General features: G+C 35.4%; 1 protein-coding gene across 1 annotated transcript; it reads left to right on the top strand.

Annotated features, from left to right (window-relative positions):
* The first annotated feature begins 17,441 nt into the window (after positions 1-17,441).
* Positions 17,442-17,753, top strand: LOC107887815 (pectinesterase inhibitor 7-like). Its single transcript, XM_016812040.1, has one exon. The coding sequence runs from the start codon at positions 17,442-17,444 to the stop codon at positions 17,751-17,753; it is 312 nt and encodes a 103-aa protein (XP_016667529.1).
* The last annotated feature ends 5,034 nt before the right edge of the window (positions 17,754-22,787 follow it).

Genomic DNA, 22,787 nt, shown 5'->3' with positions numbered 1-22,787 from the left:
CTGAAACCCTATTAGGATACTCTAGATAGGACGATACTGAAACCATAGGAAAATCTGATAAGAGACTGAAACTGTAGCTAGACTTCGATTCTGCGAAAACAAACTCTAAACTACTGTCTGATTAATAAAACATCTGTAATAAACACTGGAATATTAATTGATGCATAAAAATTCGTAATCAAGATAATACGATATGAGTACAAGAGGTCGTGGGCAGAGCCGAAGAAGTGCTCGAGCGAGATCTTCGTCTTCGAGACATATGCCGGCGGTGGATGCACCGGTACCACCGGCAACAGAGGTAGAGTCTCATGACCGCGGTGTCGAGGATGATACCCTGTCACAGAGAATGCTTCGTGTTCTGGAAAGAGTTGCCGGGGCAAGTGCGAGCAATGGAGTTCGGGGATATATTTCTAAACGACTTCGGGCTAACGGAGCGGAGATCTTTAGGGGCGTGTCTGGTATAGCCCCGAATGTGGCGGAATATTGGTTGGAGGCCACAGACGGATTATGGACAACTTGGACTGCTCTGAGGAGATTGTGAGTGGGGTATCTGTACTAAGTCCTTTGGGTCACTCGGTTAGGGTAGACAAACTGTATAGGGATGTACCCTTAAAAACTCAAGGTAGGATTTTCCCTAGAGATCTGATGGAGTTACCGTTCGGAGAGTTTGATCTCATTTTGAGAATGGACTGGCTTGTTGAGCATAAGGCGACCCTGGATTGTGTTACTAAACGAATGGTGTTAGGGACCACAAAGGATGAGGAGGTTATAGTGATAGGTGAGCGAAGAGATTATTTGTCCAATGTGGTGTCGGCTTTAAGAGCCAGAAAGTGAATTCGGAAAGGTTGTGAGACTTATTTGACATTTGTAAGTCAGTCAGAAGAGGAGGGACTGACAGTGGATAAGGTTAGGACCGTAAAGGAGTTCCAAGATGTTTTTCCGGAGGAGCTTCCAGGATTGCCTCCAAACCGAGAAGTTGAGTTTGGAATAGATTTGTTGTCTGGAACGGCGCCCGTGTCCATCGTACCGTATAGGATGGCACCGAAAGAGTTAGTGGAATTAAAGGCTCAAATTCAAGAGTTGTTGGATAGGAGCTTCATTAGGCCAAGCGTGTCTCCATGGGGAGCACTGGTGCTATTCGTGAAAAAGAAGGATAGTACGATGCGGATGTACATTGATTATCGCCAGTTGAACAAACTGACAATTAAGAATAAGTATCCACTGCCAAGGATTGATGATCTGTTCGACCATCTTAGAGGAGCTTCTGTATTTTCCAAGATCGACCTTCGATCTAGATATCATCAGTTAAGGGTCAAGGAGGCAGATATCCATAAGACAGCATTCAGGACTCGGTATGGTCATTACGAGTTTCTGGTTATGCCATTTGGACTGACGAACGCTCCTGCAGCGTTTATAGATCTGATGAATAGTGTGTTCCAACCATTTTTAGATCAGTTCGTAGTCGTCTTTATTGACGATATCCTGGTATATTCTGAAACTGAAGCGAAACATGATGAGCATCTCCGTATAGTGCTGCGAGTGTTAAGGGAGAAAGAACTCTTTGCGAAGTTTAGCAAGTGTGAATTTTGGTTGAGGGAGATAACCTTCTTAGGACATGTAGTCTCTGCCGAAGGGATTAAGGTGGACCCTCGAAAGATTGAAGCAATTTTGGAGTGGAAGCCACCTAGGTCAGTGTCGGAAATACGGAGTTTCCTAGGACTGACAGGATACTACAGAAGGTTTGTGGAAGGTTTTTCTGTTATGGCAGCACCCCTGACAAAACTCATAAGGAAAGGTGTGGCACCTCTAATTTGACCCTAGTCGGAAAGTGGTTTCGGGACCACAAAATCGAGTCACAAAAATAATTAATTGTTATATTTTATGCTTATTATTTATGAATAAGTATGTGTGAAAATTTCATGCTTTAAATTTTGTCATTTTGAGTGAAATAAATGAAAAGGGGCTTATGTGAAAAATCTTGAAAATGTCATAGGTTAATTGGAAGTGGCTAAAAATTGCATGGTTTGAAGCATGAGGGACTTGCATGTCAAACATTCCTTTTTCTTGGTAGTGGACGGCAAGGATGGGCATGAATGACACATTTTGGCATTTTGTGCTTTGTATGTTAGTAAATAATGTTAATAATATATTTGTTTATATTAAAGAAAATGGTTTCATAAAATAGAAATAATAAAAGTTAATGAAATAAATGAATAAAACATGTTTGAGGTGAAACTAACAAGGCCATTTCTTCTTCTTCTTGCCGTGAGTTGAGAAAGAAAATAGAAACCTTTGAGCTTAGGGCATTCGGCAAAAGAAGGCTTCAAATAAGGTAAGGTTCATGTTATTTTCTTTGAAAAGTTGTGAATTTTGGTTGGTTTCGAAGCTTGCAACAAGACCCATGTGAAAATTTTTGTGTTCATGAAGCATGTAGCAATCGGTCATGAGCTTAATGGGGTATATTTTGTATGTTTGATGATTTTGGGAAGATAATTGATTCTAGTTGAGTATGAACAAACTAAATGTGCTTGATGGCTCAAATGAGCTTAGAAAGTTGGCCAATGTTGTTTAAGTTCATGAATTAGGGCATAATTTCATTCGGCCATGTAAATTGAGCATGGAAAAAAAATCTGGTGTGGGATATATGAAGCTGAAAATTTAGTTTGAAGTGTGGTAATTGTGTTAAAGATGAACATTAAACCTTTATGTTTTATGGTCTTGTAAGTTAGGTGTAAAACCCATGGCCTTTTTTATGCTTGGCATGGAATTAGTGGTTAAATGAGTTATGAACCTATTATAATTTGAAAATTTGATGGTTTTATGGAGAATGAGGCATTCGAAAATAGAGGTTAAATTATAATAACCTCACCTTAGTGAATTGAAGTAAAATTTGACTCTTTATAGGGTTAAATTACCAATGACCGAATGTGATGAAATTGTCAAGAAATAAATTTGATTAAATGAGATTCGGTTAATGGTGGGTGTATAGAATAATTGAATGCTAATTTGATTAACTCTCTAATGGTTAAATGTGTTAAACCTTAAAGCATGATTTAGTTTAACCAAGGGAGAACTTGTATATTTGTAGGAGGGCATGTTTGAACGTGTAGTGATAATTGATTTTGAAGGTTCGGCTTTATGCCTTGATAGTTGGTTTTGAAGTATATGATGTCTTAGTATAAATATATGTGCATTCGGTCACTTTCATAACATGCATTTAAAGTGTCCTTTGGATGCAATTGCTTATGCACTTGAGGGTATATGAGTTAATTTTCTTTATGGCAAATTTGGATAAGAAGATAACTAATAATATGCTAAGGTAGTCATGTGGATAATCGGCTTTGTGAATATTATTAAAGGTGTAATTAGTTATATGCATAGGTCATCGGTAAAATTGACCACATAACTAGTATATGTATATAAGGCGACATGGTGATACCTAGGTAAATGTATTTGGGATGGTTTTTATGAAATACCGAATGTGTGCAGATGTATCGAGGTGTTGCCTTATGTATGAGTTTTATTGAGAAGATTTACCTTGTTGTTTTTAATGATATAACAAGGTGATTAAAATAGTTTAAATTTTGTTAATTAGACTCAAGAGCATAGAGGGGCAATTTTGGATAAAGAGAAAGTAAACGAATAGCCGTGGATATCTAGTCGTCGACCACTTCCGAGGTAAGTTTTAAGTGATTAAAAGTTGAGTAAATTCAATCATAATAGGACATGATGAGTTGATTTAATAAGATATGATGTGGCCATGTTATGTTCTAAGCTCAAAGGGTAAGTTCTTAAGTGTTTGAGCTTGGGAATTTAAGTGTAATTTGAAACAGTCTGCTTAGGACAACAGCAGTAACGTGACTTTAGAAAATCACCATAAATTTATGGACTCGAATTAGAGGCTGAATAAAACATGAAATTAAAGCTTAATGAGTCTAGATTCTTATAAAAGAAACCGTGTAAGCAAAGGAATTTTCGATAATGAGATATTTAAAGTTGTGTGAGACAGTGCAGAATGACACTGTAATCCTCTGTTCTATTTTTAGAAAATCATTATAAATTGTACAAAAATTTTTAAAAGACAAAATTTATATTCTAGATGCCTTAGTGAGTCTAGTTTCAAATGAAATAAACTAGAACATATTTTGAATTTTTTACAATGAGAAATTTGATTCGTAGTGAAGAGTGGTCAGCATAGTCAAACAGTGAAATAGTGGAAACTTGAAGAAAAATCTGGCATTGATTGGCCAAACCAAAAATTCTGAAAATTTGTTGGATAAAATATGTATGAGTCTATTTTCAGGGAAAATTAACGGCACTTCATTTGGAGTTTCGTAGCTCCATTTACGAATAATTTAATGACTGTTGCTCAGGAAAAACAGCTTGTGCTGAATTTGTGATTATGTTGTAAACCTTAATAAAACTATTTGAGTTGCCTATAAGCTATCGATTAAATATTGGTAATCAAAGTACCAAATCCGTATTAAAGTGAAGCTATAAGCCGTAAATGACTAGTATACCTAGTCAATTTTGTTATGATGAAATTGATGTACAAGGTGTGTATATGTGATAAGGCCTAATGGCCGATGTGATGAATGTGAAAGTGTATATATGTGATAAGGCCATATGGCCAATGTGATGAATGTGAAAGTGTATATATGTGATAAGGCCGAATGGCCAATGTGATGAATGTGAAAGTGTGTATATGTGATAAGGCCTAATGGCCGATGTGATGAATGTGAAAGTGTATATATGTGATAAGGCCGAATGGCCAATGTGATGAATGTGAAAGTGTGTATATGTGATAAGGCCTAATGGCCGATGTGATGAATGTGAAAGTGTATATATGAGATAAGACCTAATGGCCAATGTGATGAATGTGAAAGTGTATATATGAGATAAGACCTAATGGCCGATGTGATGGATGTGAAGGTGTATATATGTGATAAGGCCGAATGGCCAATGTGATGGATGTGAAAGTGTATAAATGTGATAAGTCCCGAAGGGCATTTGTGTCAGTACTATATCCGGGTTAAAACCCCGCAGGCTTTATGCGAGAATATTATCCTGATTAATGTCCGTAGGCTTCGTGCTCGTACTATATCCGAGCTTTAAAGACCCGACGGCTAAATGCTAGGATTCAAGTAAGACTTTGGTATTGAGTATCTGCAATAAGTTACCATCAAATAAGTATTATGTATTTAAGATGTTCAGGTACGTATTACTTACTCATCGGTGGAGTGATTTTCGAGGTGAATTATCAGTATCAAAGAGGTAGGTAAATGTGATTAATATTATAACTCCAAATATGAGAATGATCTAATTGGTAATGGTATGCTTGTATAATAAAGTAAGTGATGAAATATTCTTATGTATTAGTGCATATTCTTCCTAAAAGCCTTATGATTTGAGTATGGGTTGGGTTCAGCTAGATGTGCCAGTACAAGGTAAGGATTATGTTTTGTAAGCTTACGTATATGTGATAAGGAATATGTTTGGTTCTTTATGTGCCTACGGTAATTTAGTACTTGTCACGTTGAAATACTTAAAAATATGGATGTGATTATGAACAAGTGGAAAGGATTATTGAAAGTTGAAAATTGATGAAGAATGTGCTTTGGAAATATTTGACCATCTAGGTCATTATCATTCGAAAGTATATATGTGACAGCCAAGTGATGCGTTTATTGATATTATAGTTCGAGATGAAGCTCTAGATTAACTTCATCGAACAGTTGAAATGAATGACCAATGATAATGAATGAGAACACTTTGTTTTGCTTAAAACTTACTAAGCTTACAAAAGCTTACTCTGTTCGATCATGTTTTGGTTTATAGGTTGTGGATTCTGACTACCAGTTCGGGGATCATCAGCACTTCGTCACACTATCTACCATTACGGCAACTATGTAATTAGACTTAGCTTATGGCATGTATAGGATAGACAATATAGTAGAATGATATTTTGACTATTGTATATAAGCCATATGAAAATGGCATCTTTTGGATGTTTACTTATAGAAGTTTACATTTTATCCCTGGCTGTGTTTAGTGTTTATCCAAATGAATGATCTTAAAAAAAAAGTTTTACCGTTCTGTCATGAGTTACAAGTCCGGTAATGCCCCTTACTTATTCCGGTGATGGTTACGGGATATGGGTGTTACAAAAGGAGTACCGTTTGTATGGACTGAGAAGCAGCAGGAAGCTTTTGAGAAGTTGAAGAAAGTTCTGACTGAAGTACCTGTGTTAATTCAGCCGGAGTCTGGGAAGGATTTTACTGTGTACAGTGACGCATCACACGTGGGTTTGGGCTGCGTGTTAATGCAAGAGGGTAAGGTGGTTGCATATGCATCACGACAGCTTAAGCCTCATGAGGGGAACTATCCAACTCATGATTTAGAGTTGGCAGCAGTGATATTTGCACTTAAGATTTGGAGACATTACTTGTACGGAGAAAGGTGTATTATATACATTGACCATAAGAGTCTTAAGTATTTGTTGACTCAGAAGGAGCTGAACCTTAAGCAAAGGAGATGGATTGAGTTACTTAAGGATTATGACTGTTCGATCGAGTATCACCCAGGCAAGGCTAATGTGGTAGCCGATACTCTAAGTTGTAGAACTGTATCTGATCTGAGAGCAATGTTTGCTCGTCTGAGTCTATATGATGATAGAAGTCTGTTGGCTGAGTTGCAAGTGAGGCCAACCTGCGTGGATCAGATTAAGGAAAAGCAGTTGAACGATGAGTCTTTGGTCGCTCGTTTTCAACAAGTTAAGGAAAGGGAAACTTCTGAGTTTGGGTTAAATGGCGAACGAGTTCTGTGTTTCCGAGGAAGAATTTGTGTTCCGAAGGACTCTGATTTGAGGCAGACAATATTGAAGGAAGCTCATGTAGGACTTTTTGCCATGCACCCTGGAAGGAACAAGTTGTATCACGACTTATGAGAATTGTACTGGTGGCCTGGACTTAAACGAGAAGTAACGGAGTTTGTAGGGAAATGTCTGACATGCCAACAAGTGAAAGCTGAGCATTAATTACCCTCTGGACTGTTACAGTCAGTGAAGATACCACTTTAGAAGTGGGAGAAGGTAACCATGGACTTTGTGAGTGGGCTGCCCTTGACACCATCAAAGAAACACTCGGTGTGGGTGATTTTGGATAGGTTGACCAAATCGGCCCATTTCCTACCTGTTCGTACTGAGTTTTCACTTCAAAAGTTAGCCAATTTGTATGTGGCAGAGATTGTACGACTTCATGGAGTCCCAGTTTCAATTATTTCTGATCGGGATCCCAGATTTACATCTCGGTTTTGGCAAAGGTTGCATGAGGCGTTGGGGACGCGATTGAATTTTAGTACGCCTTTCCATCCCCAGACTGATGGTCAATCGAAAAGGGTTATTCAGATTCTGGAGGACATGTTGAGGGGATGCGTGATTGACTTTCGAGGTAGTTGGGAGGATTACTTGCCGTTGGCAGAATTTGCGTACAATAACAGTTACCAGGCGAGTATTCGAATGGCACCGTATGAAGCACTATATGGACGAAGGTGTCGTACACCTAGTTGTTGGACTGAACTAGGAGAGCGACAAATTCTTGGACCAGAGTTGGTAGCTGATACTGAGGATAAGGTCAGAATAATTAGGGACCGGTTAAAAGAAGCATCTGATAGGCAAAAGTCGTATGCAGATTTGAAGCGTAAGGAGATTGAGTACTCAGTAGGTGATATGGTTTTCTTAAAGGTTTCTCCTTGGAAGAAGATATTAAAGTTCGGTAAGAAGGGCAAGTTGAGTCTGCGGTTCATTGGGCCTTATCGGGTTTTGAAGCGAGTAGGCCCAGTGGCTTATCAGTTGGAATTGCCTCCAGAGTTAGACAAGATTCACGATGTTTTTCACATCTCCATGTTAAGGCGTTATCGTGCTGACCCTGCTCATGTCCTGCTAGTTGCAGAAATTGAAGTTCAGACTGATTTGACCTTTGAGGAGGAGCCTGTGCAAATATTGGCTCGAGATGTTAAGGTTCTCAGAAGGAAATCTGTCCCATTAGTGAAAGTACATTGGCGTAATCATGGAAGGGAAGAAGCTACTTGGGAATCAGAAGAGACTATGCGTCAACAATACCCTCAACTAGTTGGATCAGGTAAATTTCGAGGACGAAATTTCTTTAAGGAGGGTAGAGTTGTAACGCCCCAATTTTCGGGAATTCTGTGAATGTTGACATAGGTTTAATTATGTTAGTGGGCCTCTAGAAGGCCCAAGCTTAAGATAGAACCCGACAATTTTAGTTAATTTTTGTTCCATAAGAAAAAGGGGGTGAAATTATGAAATAGGACCTATGTGAAAATGTTTGAAAATGCTATAGGCTAAATTGAAGTGGCCAAATAAATAGGAGTGCAAAATAGGAGGATTTGCATGACAAACCTCCCATTTTACATGAAGTGGCCAGCCATCATGTTGTTGTAGACAATATGAGCACTTGATATCCATAATTCATGGTACAAATTGATAATGGGTTAGGTAAATGCTCCATGATAATGGATTAGGTAAATATTTCATGATAATGGATTAGGTAAATGTTCCATTATCATGGATTAGGTAAATATTCCATGATAATGGGTTAGGTAAATGTTCCATGATAATGGTTTAGGTAAATGTTCCATGATGGACATTTCATGTCTTTTGTATTAAAGAATTAAATGGATGAAATATGAAATTTTATTAAAAGAAAAAAGGGTGAAAAAAACAAAGTTTTGTCCATCTTTGTTCATCATAGCCGAAAGTTAGAGAAGAGAAAGGAGAGGAGAAAGCTCTTGAATGTTCGGTCACTTGGGGAAGAAAATTGAAGGTAAGTTCATGGTAGTTTGCTTCTATCTTGATTTTCATGAGTTCTTCTTGATTCTACCTTAACTCTTGAAGCATATTTTGGTTTTTAGTTGTGTTGTGAGCATTTAGTCATGAATTAAAATGAAGGAAATGGTTGTTGTTTCATGTTCTTTTGATGAAAAATGGAAGATAGGTGAAGTTGAGCCAAACAAATGAGCATGCATATGCCTTAGATGCTAAGGGGAAAAATCGGCTAACATGTTGTGCTTTAAAATGATGAAATGGAGATTATACTTAAGTAAAATCATAGATATGTGATGATTGATTGGTGATATACATGTTTAAATAACAAGCATGCAAGTTAGGTGTGAAAGAGTGATTTGGTAATAAATCTGCTTGGGACAGCAGCAGTAACGTGACTTTGGAAAATCACCATAAATTGTGGGAGATGAGTTAGAAGCTGCATAAATTATGTAATTAAAGCTTAATGAGTCTAGTTTCAAATGGAATAAACGAGAACATATTTTGAATTCTGTACAATGAGAAATTTGATTCGTAATGAAGAGTGGTCAGATTAGTCAAACAGTGAAACATGGGAAACTTTAAGAAAAATCTGGTATTGATTGGCCATACCAAAAATTCTGAAAATTTTATGGATAGAAGATATATGAGTCTATTTTCAGGTAAAATTAAAGGCACTTGATTTGAAGTTTCGTAGCTCCAGTTATAAATAATTTAGTGACTGTTGCTCAGGAAGACAGCTTGCAGTGAAATTATGATTATGTGGTAAACATTGACAAAATTTGTTAATGAGTTGCTTATTGATTTCTTATAAGCTTACTATGATCTGTAGGTGTGGTTGGCCGAATATTGTAAGGGGTTAATACGTAGTTTGTATTTGAATAGTTAGATTAACGTGTTAATAATCCAATTGTAGGCGGTTCGTGTGTGGATCTCGTCAGCATATCGTCGCAAACAGGTGTGTAACTGACACCCTCTCATAGACTAGATTGGCAAAAGCCGAAAAGCCGAAATGTCGAAAAGTCGGTATTTTGGGAATTTGCGAGTGTGCGAATGCTCGTAAGATAGTTGGGTTTGTATATTTGGTAATCTAAAGTAATAAACTGCAGTACGCGCGATTTCGTACATTTTGATAATTTGGGCCTAATAGGCCAAAGATCGGGTTCATGGGCCAACGGCCCCAATTCTGTAAGTATGCACGGTAAGTGTTCTGATAGTACGAAAAATAGTTAGGATATGCATGAAAACCCTAAAAGTAGCTAAATTACTATAATACCCCTATGTATGGAAAATTACTGTTATACTCGTAGGTGCAAAATTACCGTTATACCCCTAGGGTTAATTTTGACTAAAAAGCATAACGATCTGATTCTGTATGATGTATGCCATGATTATATATCTGTTGCATGGGGACATGGGTTATATTATGGAGGAAGCGTCCTGGTGGCTATGCCACAATTATTTGATCTGGTGGCTCTGCCACATATATCTATTCTGGTGGCTATGCCACGATTATCTGATCTGGTGGCTCTGCCACATATATCTGTTCTGGTGGCTCTGCCACAATATTTGTATCTGGTGACTTCGTCACAATATCTGGCAGCCTCGCTGCGATTTCTGTGATGTGTAGCGGTTGGGTGGGTCGAGTAGTCTCCCCACATGGTGTAAGGCTAGTACGGGGGGTGTTATGGATGAATCTGGGTTGGGTTTCTGCATAAACATGTAATATCTGTTCTGTTCTGTTATGGGTCTATGGGCTTTATTCTGAATTTCTGTTCTGGGTTAAGGCAAACTTATTCTGTTTCTGTGGGTTGAGCTGATTTAGACTGTGGTATGGGTTATTTTACACACTGAGTTTCCCCAAACTCACCCCTTTTATTTTCATCCACGCAGGAAATCCCCAACCATAGTGGGCTTGGAGCTATGAGGGAATTCGGAGTGGCCACCCGTTCTGAAAGTTTGATTTTCTTCTGGTGAACTGGACATCCTTTTATTTACGTTTGAAGTTTTGGGTTTTTAAATGTAATAAGGCCGCTTAATTATTTTTGATGGTTTTAATATGTATTACTAAGATAGGTATTACTTATTTTAACTGTTGAAATTGGATAGCTTTAAGGCACGTTTTCAAAAACAGCAATTGATTTCAAAATAACACGACAACAAGCAAAGCTTCCGCAATGAAAGTATTTTTCAAAATTAATCACTTTTCCTAAAAATGACTTAATCAAATTGGTTTCCTAGGAATATCCATGACGTTAAGGCGTGGCAATGGCGGTATGCATGTCTAGGATTGTATCCGAAGGGAGCTTGGTACTTAAGCAGTCCGATGGACTCACCACCTCTTTTCCGGTTTCCTACCTGGTGCACAGCTTCTATTCACTTTAACCTATAATGAAATTGTCTTTTAAAACACTAAGTAAGTTTTTCTAGATCAACAATATAAAATGTTTTGAACGCTTCGATGTGGCATGTCGGATCCGGTCATAACATCTGGGCTGGGTTTGGGGTGTTACAGGTTTGACTTACATCAAAGTGTATGAGTCACACATACATAGTCTGTCATCCACTCAAGATTTAGGTATATCATACTATGAACATCACAAGTGAATAAATTTATAAACAGATTCAAGATCTAGTCTTCTTGGGTCTAGTCCAATTTACTGTCAGTCCAGTCAGTCACATCTATATCTCTATCTTCTAAGAGTCATCCGCTTCGATGTCCAGGATAAAGCATATTCCCAATTGGACTTAATAGACGTACGACATATTAGTCTTTCAATCGGTTTGCTAATTTCCGATTAGACTAAGACAGATTTTGTTTGTGTACTAATACAAGTTGTCTTTCTGTTTTACGATCCGACCACGTAATACCGCTTAGTATTAGTTTAAACATTAGACAACCAATGAACAATATTTGTTTCCTTTTTACTTTGCTTACAAAAACCATATGAGGACAATTATAAAAAATAAATTAATGTAATCAATGAATTTGTTTTATTAATCAATCTGTTTGAAAATATTACAAATTTATAAAAAAATATACTTACACTTAAAGCACTAGATCCAATTCGTATCATCTATGGGAAAATCACATCGAGGACCCGTTAGGACACCTGCAATTAGGAGCAGAAGCAAAGCTTATATTTAAATTGAAGGAACTGCAGCTCGGCTGCTGTACCGTATCTTTTGTTAGACAACTAATTATATAATAAAGAATCAAAAGATAGTTTTCATAATAATACATAAAACTATTATATGCGGGAGATTGTGATTGTGTGCCAGTGCAAGCTAGATGTGTAAACAACCTAAGCATCTAAGTATATATCTCTGGATTAATTATAATTTATTATCATCTGATCGGTTGTCATTTACACGTTCTAATTTCAACAAATTTTATTTCAATCTTTTTTCTAGTTTTGATTTGTACTCTAGTGTGATCATAACACTGTCATAAACTAATCGATAATTATAGGACGTATCAAGAATCAAAAGATTGTTATTGGTGGTGCAAATAAATAAAAACCAATTAATTACAACATTAATTAGGGTCACCTCACCTAAAGTTATTCTAATTTTGCCTATAAATAAGTAGCGATCCATATTTCCATGCTCCATCACCAATACACAAGATAGAAATCTGAGTAGAAACTGTTAAATAAACTTAAATGAAAGTTAAGAGTCATGTAAGTGAAAGGTCAAGAGTTGAAAGGTCAAGAGTTATATTGTTTTTTAATGGGTTTAAATTAGTAGTTTTTTGTTTAGGAAAATGAAAGGTCAAGAGTCATTGGTTTATGGTTATTATTAGATTTTAATATTTTCAATTTTTGTTGTTTTAAATGGTAAACTATAGCCTATAAATAGTTTGTAATCTTTTGATTTTATATGAGAGAACAATTTTATATTGAGAACATTTTCCACAATTTGGTATCTGAGCTATGGAGAGTGTGACTAGTAATGTGCCATTGCCTCGACTAACAAAGGTGAACTATGAGAATTGGAGCATCCAAATGAAAGCTCTTCTCGGGTCTCAAGATGGTTGGGAGGTGGTCCAAGAAGGTTTCGTAGAACCGACAACTACTGCGGGATATACGGCGGCTCAAAACAAGGCGTTGAAAGAAATACGGTCGAAAGATAAGGCGGCATTGTACATGTTATTTCGAGCCGTTGATGAGTCGGGCTTTGAGAAGATTGCAAGTGCGACAACTTCAAAAGAAGCATGGGACATTTTAGCAAAGGTGTACAAAGGAGCCGACCGAGTTAAACAAGTCCGACTTCAAACTCTTCGTGGCGAGCTGGAAGGCATGAAGATGAAGGAATCAGAAGGTGTCTCCGACTACATCACGCGTGTTCAAACCGTGGTGAACCAACTCAACCGAAACGGAGAAGCGTTAATTGATGCACGAGTTGTGGAGAAGATTTTGAGATCGTTAATTGACAGTTTCGAAAATGTCGTATGTGCCATAGAAGAGTCAAAAGATCTAGCAACGCTTACAGTCGATGAACTGGCCGGTTCTCTCGAGGCACATGAACAACGTAAGAAGAAGAAGAAAGAGGAGACACTCGAGCAAGCACTTCAAACCAAGGCATCAATCAAAGACGAAAAGGTTCTCTATTCTCAAAGCTTTCGAGGTAGAGGCCGTGGTCGTGGAGATCGAGGAAATGGTCGTGGTGGAAAAGGTCGTGGTCAAGAAGGGAATTATGAAGAGAATGAGTATTCAAACCAACAAAATTGGCGGGGAAGAAGACGTGGTCGTGGAAGAGGCGGATGGTCGAATTATTCCAATGTCGAGTGCTACAAGTGTGGCAAATATGGTCACTATGCGAAGGATTGTAACTCTGATAAGTGTTACAATTGTGGTAAGGCGGGACACTTCGCGAAAGAATGTCGCTTCTCGAAAAAGGTGGAAGAGACAACCAACCTAACCACGGAAAATGAGGAGGCAAAAGAAGGTTTTCTCTTGATGGCACACAACGAAGTCAACACCAACAACAACATGGTGTGGTACCTTGACACGGGTGCAAGCAACCATATGTGTGGGCTCAAGCACCTATTCAAAGAGATGCAAAAGGTTGAAACGGGACATGTGTCAATTGGAGATACGTCGAAGGTTGAGGTAAAAGGCCAAGGTACCATTTTTTATTTACAAAATGATGGGTTAATTGGGTCAATCCATGATGTGTATTACGTACCAGACCTCAAGAGCAACATTTTGAGTATGGGGCAACTCATGGAAAAAGGTTATTCGGTACTTATGAAAGATCGGGTGTTACACTTGAAAGATAAGGAAGGGTGTTTGGTCGCTCGAGTTGAAATGGAGAGAAATCGCATGTTCAGGTTGAATCTGAGAAGTGTTCGAGGAAAATGTTTGCGAGTTGATGTTGAAGACAAGGCGTTGCTATGGCATCTCCGTTTTGTCCATCTACATTATGGTGGTCTAAACGAGTTGGCAAAGAAGAATTTGGTGCATGGGCTACCAGACATGGACTATGAGGGAAAATTTTGTGAAGAATGTGTGCTTGGTAAGCATGCGAGAACTTCGTTTCAAAATAAGGCAGAATATCAGGCTAAGCAACTTCTCGAATTGATTCATACCGACATATGTGGACCAATCACCCTTGAATCTTTTAGCGGTAAAAGGTATTTCATTTCTTTTATCGATGATTTCTCACGAAAAACTTGGGTTTATTTTCTTAAAGAAAAATCCGAGGCATTGGAGGTGTTCAAAAAGTTCAAAGTGATGGTGGAAAAACAACTGGTAGACACATCAAATCTGTACGATCTGATAGAGGTGGCGAGTATACTTCGACGGCTTTCATGGAGTATTGTGAGGAGCAAGGCATAAGACGATTCCTAACCGCACCGTACTCTCCCCAACAAAATGGTGTGGCCGAGAGGAAGAATCGGACTATTCTCGACATGGTTCGATCAATGCTCAAGAGCAAGAAGATGCCGAAGGAATTTTGGGCGGAAGCCGTGCAATGTGCCATCTATGTGCAAAATCGATGTCCACATGCGAAGTTGGATGATCAAACACCACAAGAAGCTTGGAGCGGACAAAAACCATCAATTTCTCATCTTAAAGTATTTGGTAGTGAGGCCTATGCACATGTGCCGGATCAGCGAAGAACGAAGCTCGAAGACAAAAGCAAAATGTTTATTTTTATTGGGTATGATGAGAAAACAAAAGGATACAAGCTACTCGACCCGATAAGTAAGAAGGTTGTGGTAAGTCGTGATGTACGATTCAATGAAGCAAGCGAGTGGGATTGGAATAACTCAACGGAGGTTATCACCAAAGATGGAGGATCATCAATCACTACACCAACAATCATACAGACAAATCCTGAAACTACCGATGATGAAGATGAACCGCAACAACCAAAAATGCGAAGTTTGCAAGATTTGTATGATTCAACAAATGAGGTACATATTGTATGTCTTTTGGCAGATTCCGAGATTATAAGTTTTGAAGAGGCTGCACGGGACAAGAAGTGGCAAACTGCTATGGATGAGGAGATTAAAGCAATTGACCGTAACAACACATGGGAGTTAACAGAATTGCCGAAAGGAAGTCAACCCATTGGTGTGAAGTGGGTGTTCAAAAGAAAGATGAATGCTCAAGGCGAGTTAGAACGGTACAAGGCGCGACTTGTTGCAAAGGGGTATAAGCAAAAGGAGGGGATCGATTATGATGAGGTATTTGCTCCTGTTGTAAGAATGGAGACAATCCGGCTGCTCATTGCACAAGCGGCACAATTTAAATGGCCAATATTTCAAATGGATGTCAAGTCGGCATTCTTGAATGGTGTGCTCGAAGAAGAAGTCTACATCGAACAACCACCCGGGTACATGAAAAATGGAGAGGAGAAAAAGGTGCTGAAATTAAAGAAGGCACTTTACGGGTTGAAGCAAGCACCGCGGGCATGGAATACTCGTATCGATACATACTTCAAGGAGAATGGGTTCAAACAATGTCCTTATGAACATGCCCTCTACGTGAAGAAGAATGGAGGTAATATGTTATTTGTTGCTCTTTATGTCGATGACCTCATTTTTATGGGGAACAATGGTAAGATGATACTGGATTTTAAGAGCAAAATGACACAAGAATTCGAGATGACAGATTTGGGTTTAATGAAATTTTTCCTTGGTTTGGAGGTTCGACAAGAAAGGACAGGTATTTTTGTGTCACAGGAGGCATATGCAAAGGAAATTTTGAAGAAGTACAAGATGACACATTGCAACTCGGTATCAACACCAATGGAACCAGGTGTAAAACTCTCGAAATTCGATGGAGGAGAACGAGTCGACGCAAGTAAATACCGAAGTTTGGTGGGAAGCCTTCGCTATCTCACTTGCACAAGGCCTGACATTTCGCTAAGTGTTGGCATTGTAAGTCGGTTCATGGAGGAGCCGGTTTATTCACATTGGAAGGCGTTGAAGCGAATCCTACGGTACATTCAAGGAACGGTGTCACACGGGTTATTTTATTCAAATATGGAAGATTACAAGTTGATTGGGTATTCCGACAGTGATTGGTGCAGAGACTTAGATGATCGGAAAAGTACATCGGGATATGTGTTCTTTATGGGTAACACAGCATTTGCTTGGCTTTCAAAGAAGCAACCAATCATGACACTATCGACATGTGAAGCTGAATATGTGGCAGCATCTTGGTGTGTGTGTCACGCTATATGGCTCAGAAATTTGTTGGGTGGGTTGGAGCAACAACAACTTGGTGCAACTGAGATACGAGTTGACAATAAATCAGCGATTGAGTTGGCAAGGAACCCAGTGAATCATGAGAGAAGCAAACACATTGACATTCGTTTTCATTTCATCCGAGATCATGTAAAGGAAGGAAGTGTGAAATTAGTGCACGTGACAAGTCGGGACCAAGTCGCGGATATCTTTACAAAACCGCTACCGATGATACTCTTCGACAACTACAAGAAATTAATCGGCATGAAGGATGGCAGAAGCATTTAAGTTTACAGGGGAGTTTTGTTAAATAAACTTAAATGAAAGTTAAGAGTCATGTAAGTGAAAGGTCAAGAGTTGAAAGGTCAAAAGTTATATTGTTTTTTAATGGGTTTAAATTAGTAGTTTCTTGTTTAGGAAAATGAAAGGTCAAGAGTCATTGGTTTATGGTTATTATTAGATTTTAATATTTTCAATTTTTGTTGTTTTAAATGGTAAACTATAGCCTATAAATAGTTTGTAAGCTTTTGATTTTATATGAGAGAACAATTTTATATTGAGAACATTTTCCACAGAAACGAAGTTAAAAGTTTCACAATGTCAAGCTCATCTTTCCAATTAGTCTTCATATTTTGTTTTTCCATTCTTCTTCTTCTTATCATGCCCACCTCCATGCAAACTGTCTCAGCTGCTACTACTAACAAAGCTAGTGCCAAAACTTACAAAAAATTTATCAAATCCGCCTGTTCAACCACATATCCCAAAGTTTGCTACAAAGCTCTCTCTCCCAGTGCGTCCGCCATTAAAACCGATACCAACAAGCTTTGCAACATCGCCTTGTCCTTCACTCTAAATGCCACATACAATGCATCTTCATCGATAGACTCGTTATAAAAAATGAAGGGATTGAGTCCGTCCGAGAAAGAAATCACCCATGATTGCGCTGAAACTACTGGCGAGGCCATCGACGAGCTGGAGAAATCCTTGAAGACATTGGCTAATTTACAAGGCTCGGATCACAAGGCTGATGAGATGAATGATTTAAAAACTTGGGTGAGCGCTATCTTGACGGATGAGTACACATGCACCGATGAATTTGATGGCCAGAAAGTAAGCAAAGCTGTTAAGAACACAATCAATAAGAGTGTGTTGTATCTTGCTCAATTGACCAGCAATTGTTTGGCTCTTTTTAATCTTCTGGATTACTGATTTAGTGTTTTCATTAATAACTTCCATCTTTTATTCTGTTTAATAACATGTATGTTTGAGTATATTCTCCAAGTTAGTTCTGTGGGAAGGGTGCTCTGATCTTTTACATACATGCATTATCGATGTAATATAATTTGTTGCAATATGACATATGCTGCCAGTTATAGGTAATTTACATGTTTTGGTATACCGAGAATAACTAAAATAATTCCTACATAATTACATATAAACATTATATTCATTGCTAACAAGGCTTCCACCGTGTTAGTCAAGGTTGAGATATTGGAATCTTCATACTCTAGGATCAAGTTTTACTATAATTGGTATGTGTGCTTCTCTTTCAGAATTATTCTTGTTCAAATCTAGAAATATTTCGATTTTTAATTTATTATACTTAGCTTTATATTGATTTTAGTTTCATTTATTCAAAATTAGAAATTTATTTTTAATATGTATATGGATGGCAAAACTACTTAGAACACAAAATATATATGGTTTGAAACTAATTAATAATAACATATGAAATATGTACAATATTAAAATGAAAAAAAATTTAAATTGTAAGTAAAACAAAATTTAAACATGTAAAAGGCATCGGATTAAGAATACTAAATACACTACAATTATTTATTATGGTGTTGTCATCAATCTTTAGTTGGTATCAAGTTAACTAGTGACACCAACTTGATCAATAACTTGATCAATACTAGAAATTTTATCATATATGTATGCATGTTGAAATTGCATGATATTTAGAAAATAGAAGTGTGCTTGAAAATAATAAAACAATAAATAATAAAATGTATGATTTGAAACTAATTAATAATATCACACGAAATATTTATGATATTAAAAGAAAAAAATTAGATTAAATTGTGATACTAACTTAATTAACAACATTATTAAAATTTATGCAAGTGATGGAGGTAATAAAGTATGCATAATAGAATTAAAATGAATCAAATAAAAAAAATTTGTTTTAGTTGAATGGTAAAATTAAAGTTTTATTAACCCAAATGAAATGGGTTCAAATCCTAGCACTTTCAAATTTTTTATTGGCTCTTTTAAAAAAAATAAAAAGACTAAAGAAGTTAGTTTTAAAAAAATATAAATAAAAAGACTAAATAAATTGGTGCTCGGTTGACTCTAAATAATAGTATAGATTAAACCAATTTAGACATAGAACTCCTATAATTCATATAATATTATTTAATTAATAAAAAATATAAAAATATTAATGAAAAGTCTTGACTTTTAAGGATCGGTTATTAAATTTTTTATTATACATCTATTTGATAGGATTTGAAATTGTATAAGAAAAATAATGGCATGACTTATTTAGTTCTCCAATTTTATAAAAAGAAAAAAATATATTTTAGCTCTCTATTTAATTTTTTGTATTTTTTAGCCTTTAAATTTATATTTTTTTGTCAAATCAGCTTAACATGGATGAAAAAGTTAATATTTTTTAACTTTTCTGACATGGTTTAATTAATTGTTAAAAATTTTAAAAATTCAAAAAATATATATAAAAATATTTTTTAAAATTAAGAATCATTAAAATTATTAAAAAAAGTATAATAGTTATAAAAATATATATTTTAAAATTTTAAAAAATTAATTAAATGTCAACATGTCATCTACATGGTAATAGATGTGTATGTCATGTCAGCAAAGTTAAAAAAAGTAATTTTTTTGTTCAATTTTAAGTAATCTGACAAAGAATGTAAATTTAAGAATTAAAAAATTTTAAAAAAAATTAAATGAATACTTAAAATAATTTTTTATAAGGTTAGAGTGTGAAAAATTATACCAAAATAAAATCATTATGTGATTTGTATCAAGACACGTCCAACAGGTGCGAAACTTAAGAGAACCTTCAATGTACGAAAACTAAAAGATAAACAATTACAATAATCTGGTAGCATGTGCTGCTCTGGACCGTGGTCTGTACTCCCCACGAATAAAGGACATGCCAAATTAATTATAATTAGAGTTAACTTATAATAAAATGTAAAGAATTGAAAATTAAGATTTATTTCAACTTAGATTGAAATAAATTTGAGTAGGTTTACACATTATAAGATATAAGTTGTTGCCCTAAGTTTTATTTGATAAAAAATTTTAATATAGCAAACGAATAAACCATTTAACAAAATTGTACTTCAAATTATTTCTAAAATAAAAAAAATATTAAATTTATACTTAAAAATATTTCACGGCCAAGTAAATTAAAAATAACACTTTAAAAAAATTTTCAAACAAGTCAAAAATGTTCCAAGCCAAAAAGTATCGATACTTTTTGTCAGGAATCGATAAATTTCTAGAAATCGATACCAAAATAGGTTACTAACTTGCAGACAATTTAACAAGTATCGATACGGTATTGATAAATTTTAAATGGCATCGATTTTGACACACTTTATCCCTACATTTTTCAGTATCAATACGAAATTAGCATTATGTCATTTTGAGGTATTCATTAAGTATCGATATAATATTGAAACCTTTTATTTGGTATCGATAATTTTATCTTGGTATCAATTTTATCGGTTTTAATAGTCACTGAATCAAGGCATTAAATGCTAAATTATCGATACTTTTTCAAATAGTATTGATACCCTTTGTTGCATGTGAATTAAATGCACTGGTATTTTTATTTCAACGGCTCTATTAACTTCTACAACAACCTTAATGGTTAGAAATGAATTAGAGGGTATAAATACTATCTTACCTAACGGTTAGAAATGAATTAGAGGGTATAAATACTATCTTCCAAAGGTCCTACAACAACAAGAAAGTATTTTCAAGCAAAAAAAATCAATCAAACAACCTTTGTGCCAAATATTTTCATACTTTTCTTTCATACACTTGTGAGCTTCATTGTTATTCTATTACCTCAAGTGTTTTTCCTTGTAATTGAGCTTAATTTGCCACACTTTGATCTTGTAAATATTATTTCTTTGTTTGCTTCTTTGTATCTCTTTGAGAGGGTTTGTGTCTTAAGGTTTGGGTAGAAACTTTAAGGGAGTTTGTAAGGTTAAACATTATCCTCAAAAGTTATCAAATTAGTGAATTTGCACTACAACAAAATAGGCTTTTAGCGGCGTTTGAACAAAAAACGCCGCAAAAGTTGTACATTAGTGGCACTAGTTAGAAAACACCGCAAAAGATTAGAGTTATAGGACAAAAACGCCGCAAAAGGTCAAGCATTAGTGGCGTTTATTTGCGGCGTTTATGAAACAAACGCCGCAATAGATTGAGAATTAGCGGCGCTTTTCGAAAAACGCCGCTAAAGATCAAGCATTAGTGGCGCTTTCCCGAAAACGTCGCTAAAGATCAAGCATTAGTGGAAGATCGAGCGTTAGTGGTGCTTTTCAAAAAACGCCGCAAAAAGTTAACCAAAACGGCATCGTTTTATTGAGCTTTAGTGGTATTAGCGGCGCTTTTCGGAAAACGCCGCAAAAGGATAAGCATTAGCGGTGTTTTTCGAAAAACGCCGCAAACGAATCATTTTATTTTAGGATTTAAGGTTTAATGTCTATGGTTTGGGGTTTTAGGGTTTATGATATAATATTTTATTATTTTGTGATTAGAGTTTTGAGTTTAGGGTTTAGAGTTTAAAGTTTGTGGTTTAGGGTCTATTGTTTTATAGTTATGGTCTTAGTATTGTTCATGGTTTTAGGGGTTAGGCTATTAGGGTTTAAGGGTTAGAGTTTTTGATAAAATGACAAAAAATCAATTTATTTTAGAGTTTAGATAAGCAATAAAATTCCTTTTAATTACTTTTGTCCCTTGTAATATATATTTAAGATTTAGGGTGTAGGTTTATGGTCTAAGATTTATGGTTTATGATTTAGGGGTTGGGGTTTGGGGTTTATGGTTTAATTTTTAGGGTTTAAGGATAAATATGGTGAACTACTTGTGTATCTTGGAATTTTTTTATAATATAAATCTAAATAAGATAAATATAAATTATTATTTTAAAATATATATATCAAAATAGGTTAAATCCCAAAAGCATACATGAACAATGGTTTAGTGTGCAATGTACACATGAACTTTAATTTGATCCAGTTATTGTAAATTATTAACAGAATTATTGATATAACATCATTTTATATTTTTATATTGTATACATAAATATTTATATTTATTCAATATAAAAATATATTGATGTATTTATTTTTTAAAATGTGTATGATTAAGTCAAAATTAAAGTTTAATTTCAACTATATATTTAAACCACAATTAGAATTTCATGTCTACAATTACATATTAAACCGAAATTCATTTATAATTCTGAGATGTATCTCTATCAAAATTTAAGTGTTTACATATATAATTAAATGCCATTTATATAAAAGAATAATGTTGATGAAAAAAGAAAGAAAAAAGAAATCCTTTCAACAGTACTAGACCATGCCATACCCATCTATCAATTTAATTCCTAAAAGAGTTGATCACGGTAATTAAATTTTAACTTTCAATATTTATATATTTTTTATCAATTTGATTCTTATTTTTTGAACCAAAATTACCTTCCACTTTTTTAAAAATTGTTAAATATCATTTTTAATAGGAATGTAATTGTAAAATTAAAATTTTTAATGATATTAACGTGAAAACCTGCAAGGTAATTCACATGACATGATACTAGTTTTTTTATATTTTAATTTAAAAATTATAAAAATCTTCAAAAAATTTTAAAATTTAAAAATAAAAAATTAAAAACTTAAAACTTAAAAATTTAATATTTTAGTCCATATTTCAGTTAAAAAGTTCAATATTAAAATTTTTTTGAAAAAATTCTAAAAAATGATAATCTCAGCATAAAAAATTTGAAAGAAAAAAAGGAAAAAAATATGTTAAAAATGAAAAAAAAATTAAAACTAAAGAATAGTGGCGTTTTTAGCTAAGATGCCACAAAAAGTTTAACTATAGTGACGTTTTTAGTGAAAACGCCACAAATATGACCTAAATGGCGTTTTTGTAAAAACGCAGTAAAAAATTTCCATAGAAACGGCGCGGTTT

Source organism: Gossypium hirsutum, chromosome A03 (genome assembly GCF_007990345.1).
Source record: "Gossypium hirsutum isolate 1008001.06 chromosome A03, Gossypium_hirsutum_v2.1, whole genome shotgun sequence".
NCBI classification, from domain to species: Eukaryota; Viridiplantae; Streptophyta; class Magnoliopsida; order Malvales; family Malvaceae; genus Gossypium; species Gossypium hirsutum.
This window is presented reverse-complemented; position numbering and strand designations above follow the sequence as displayed.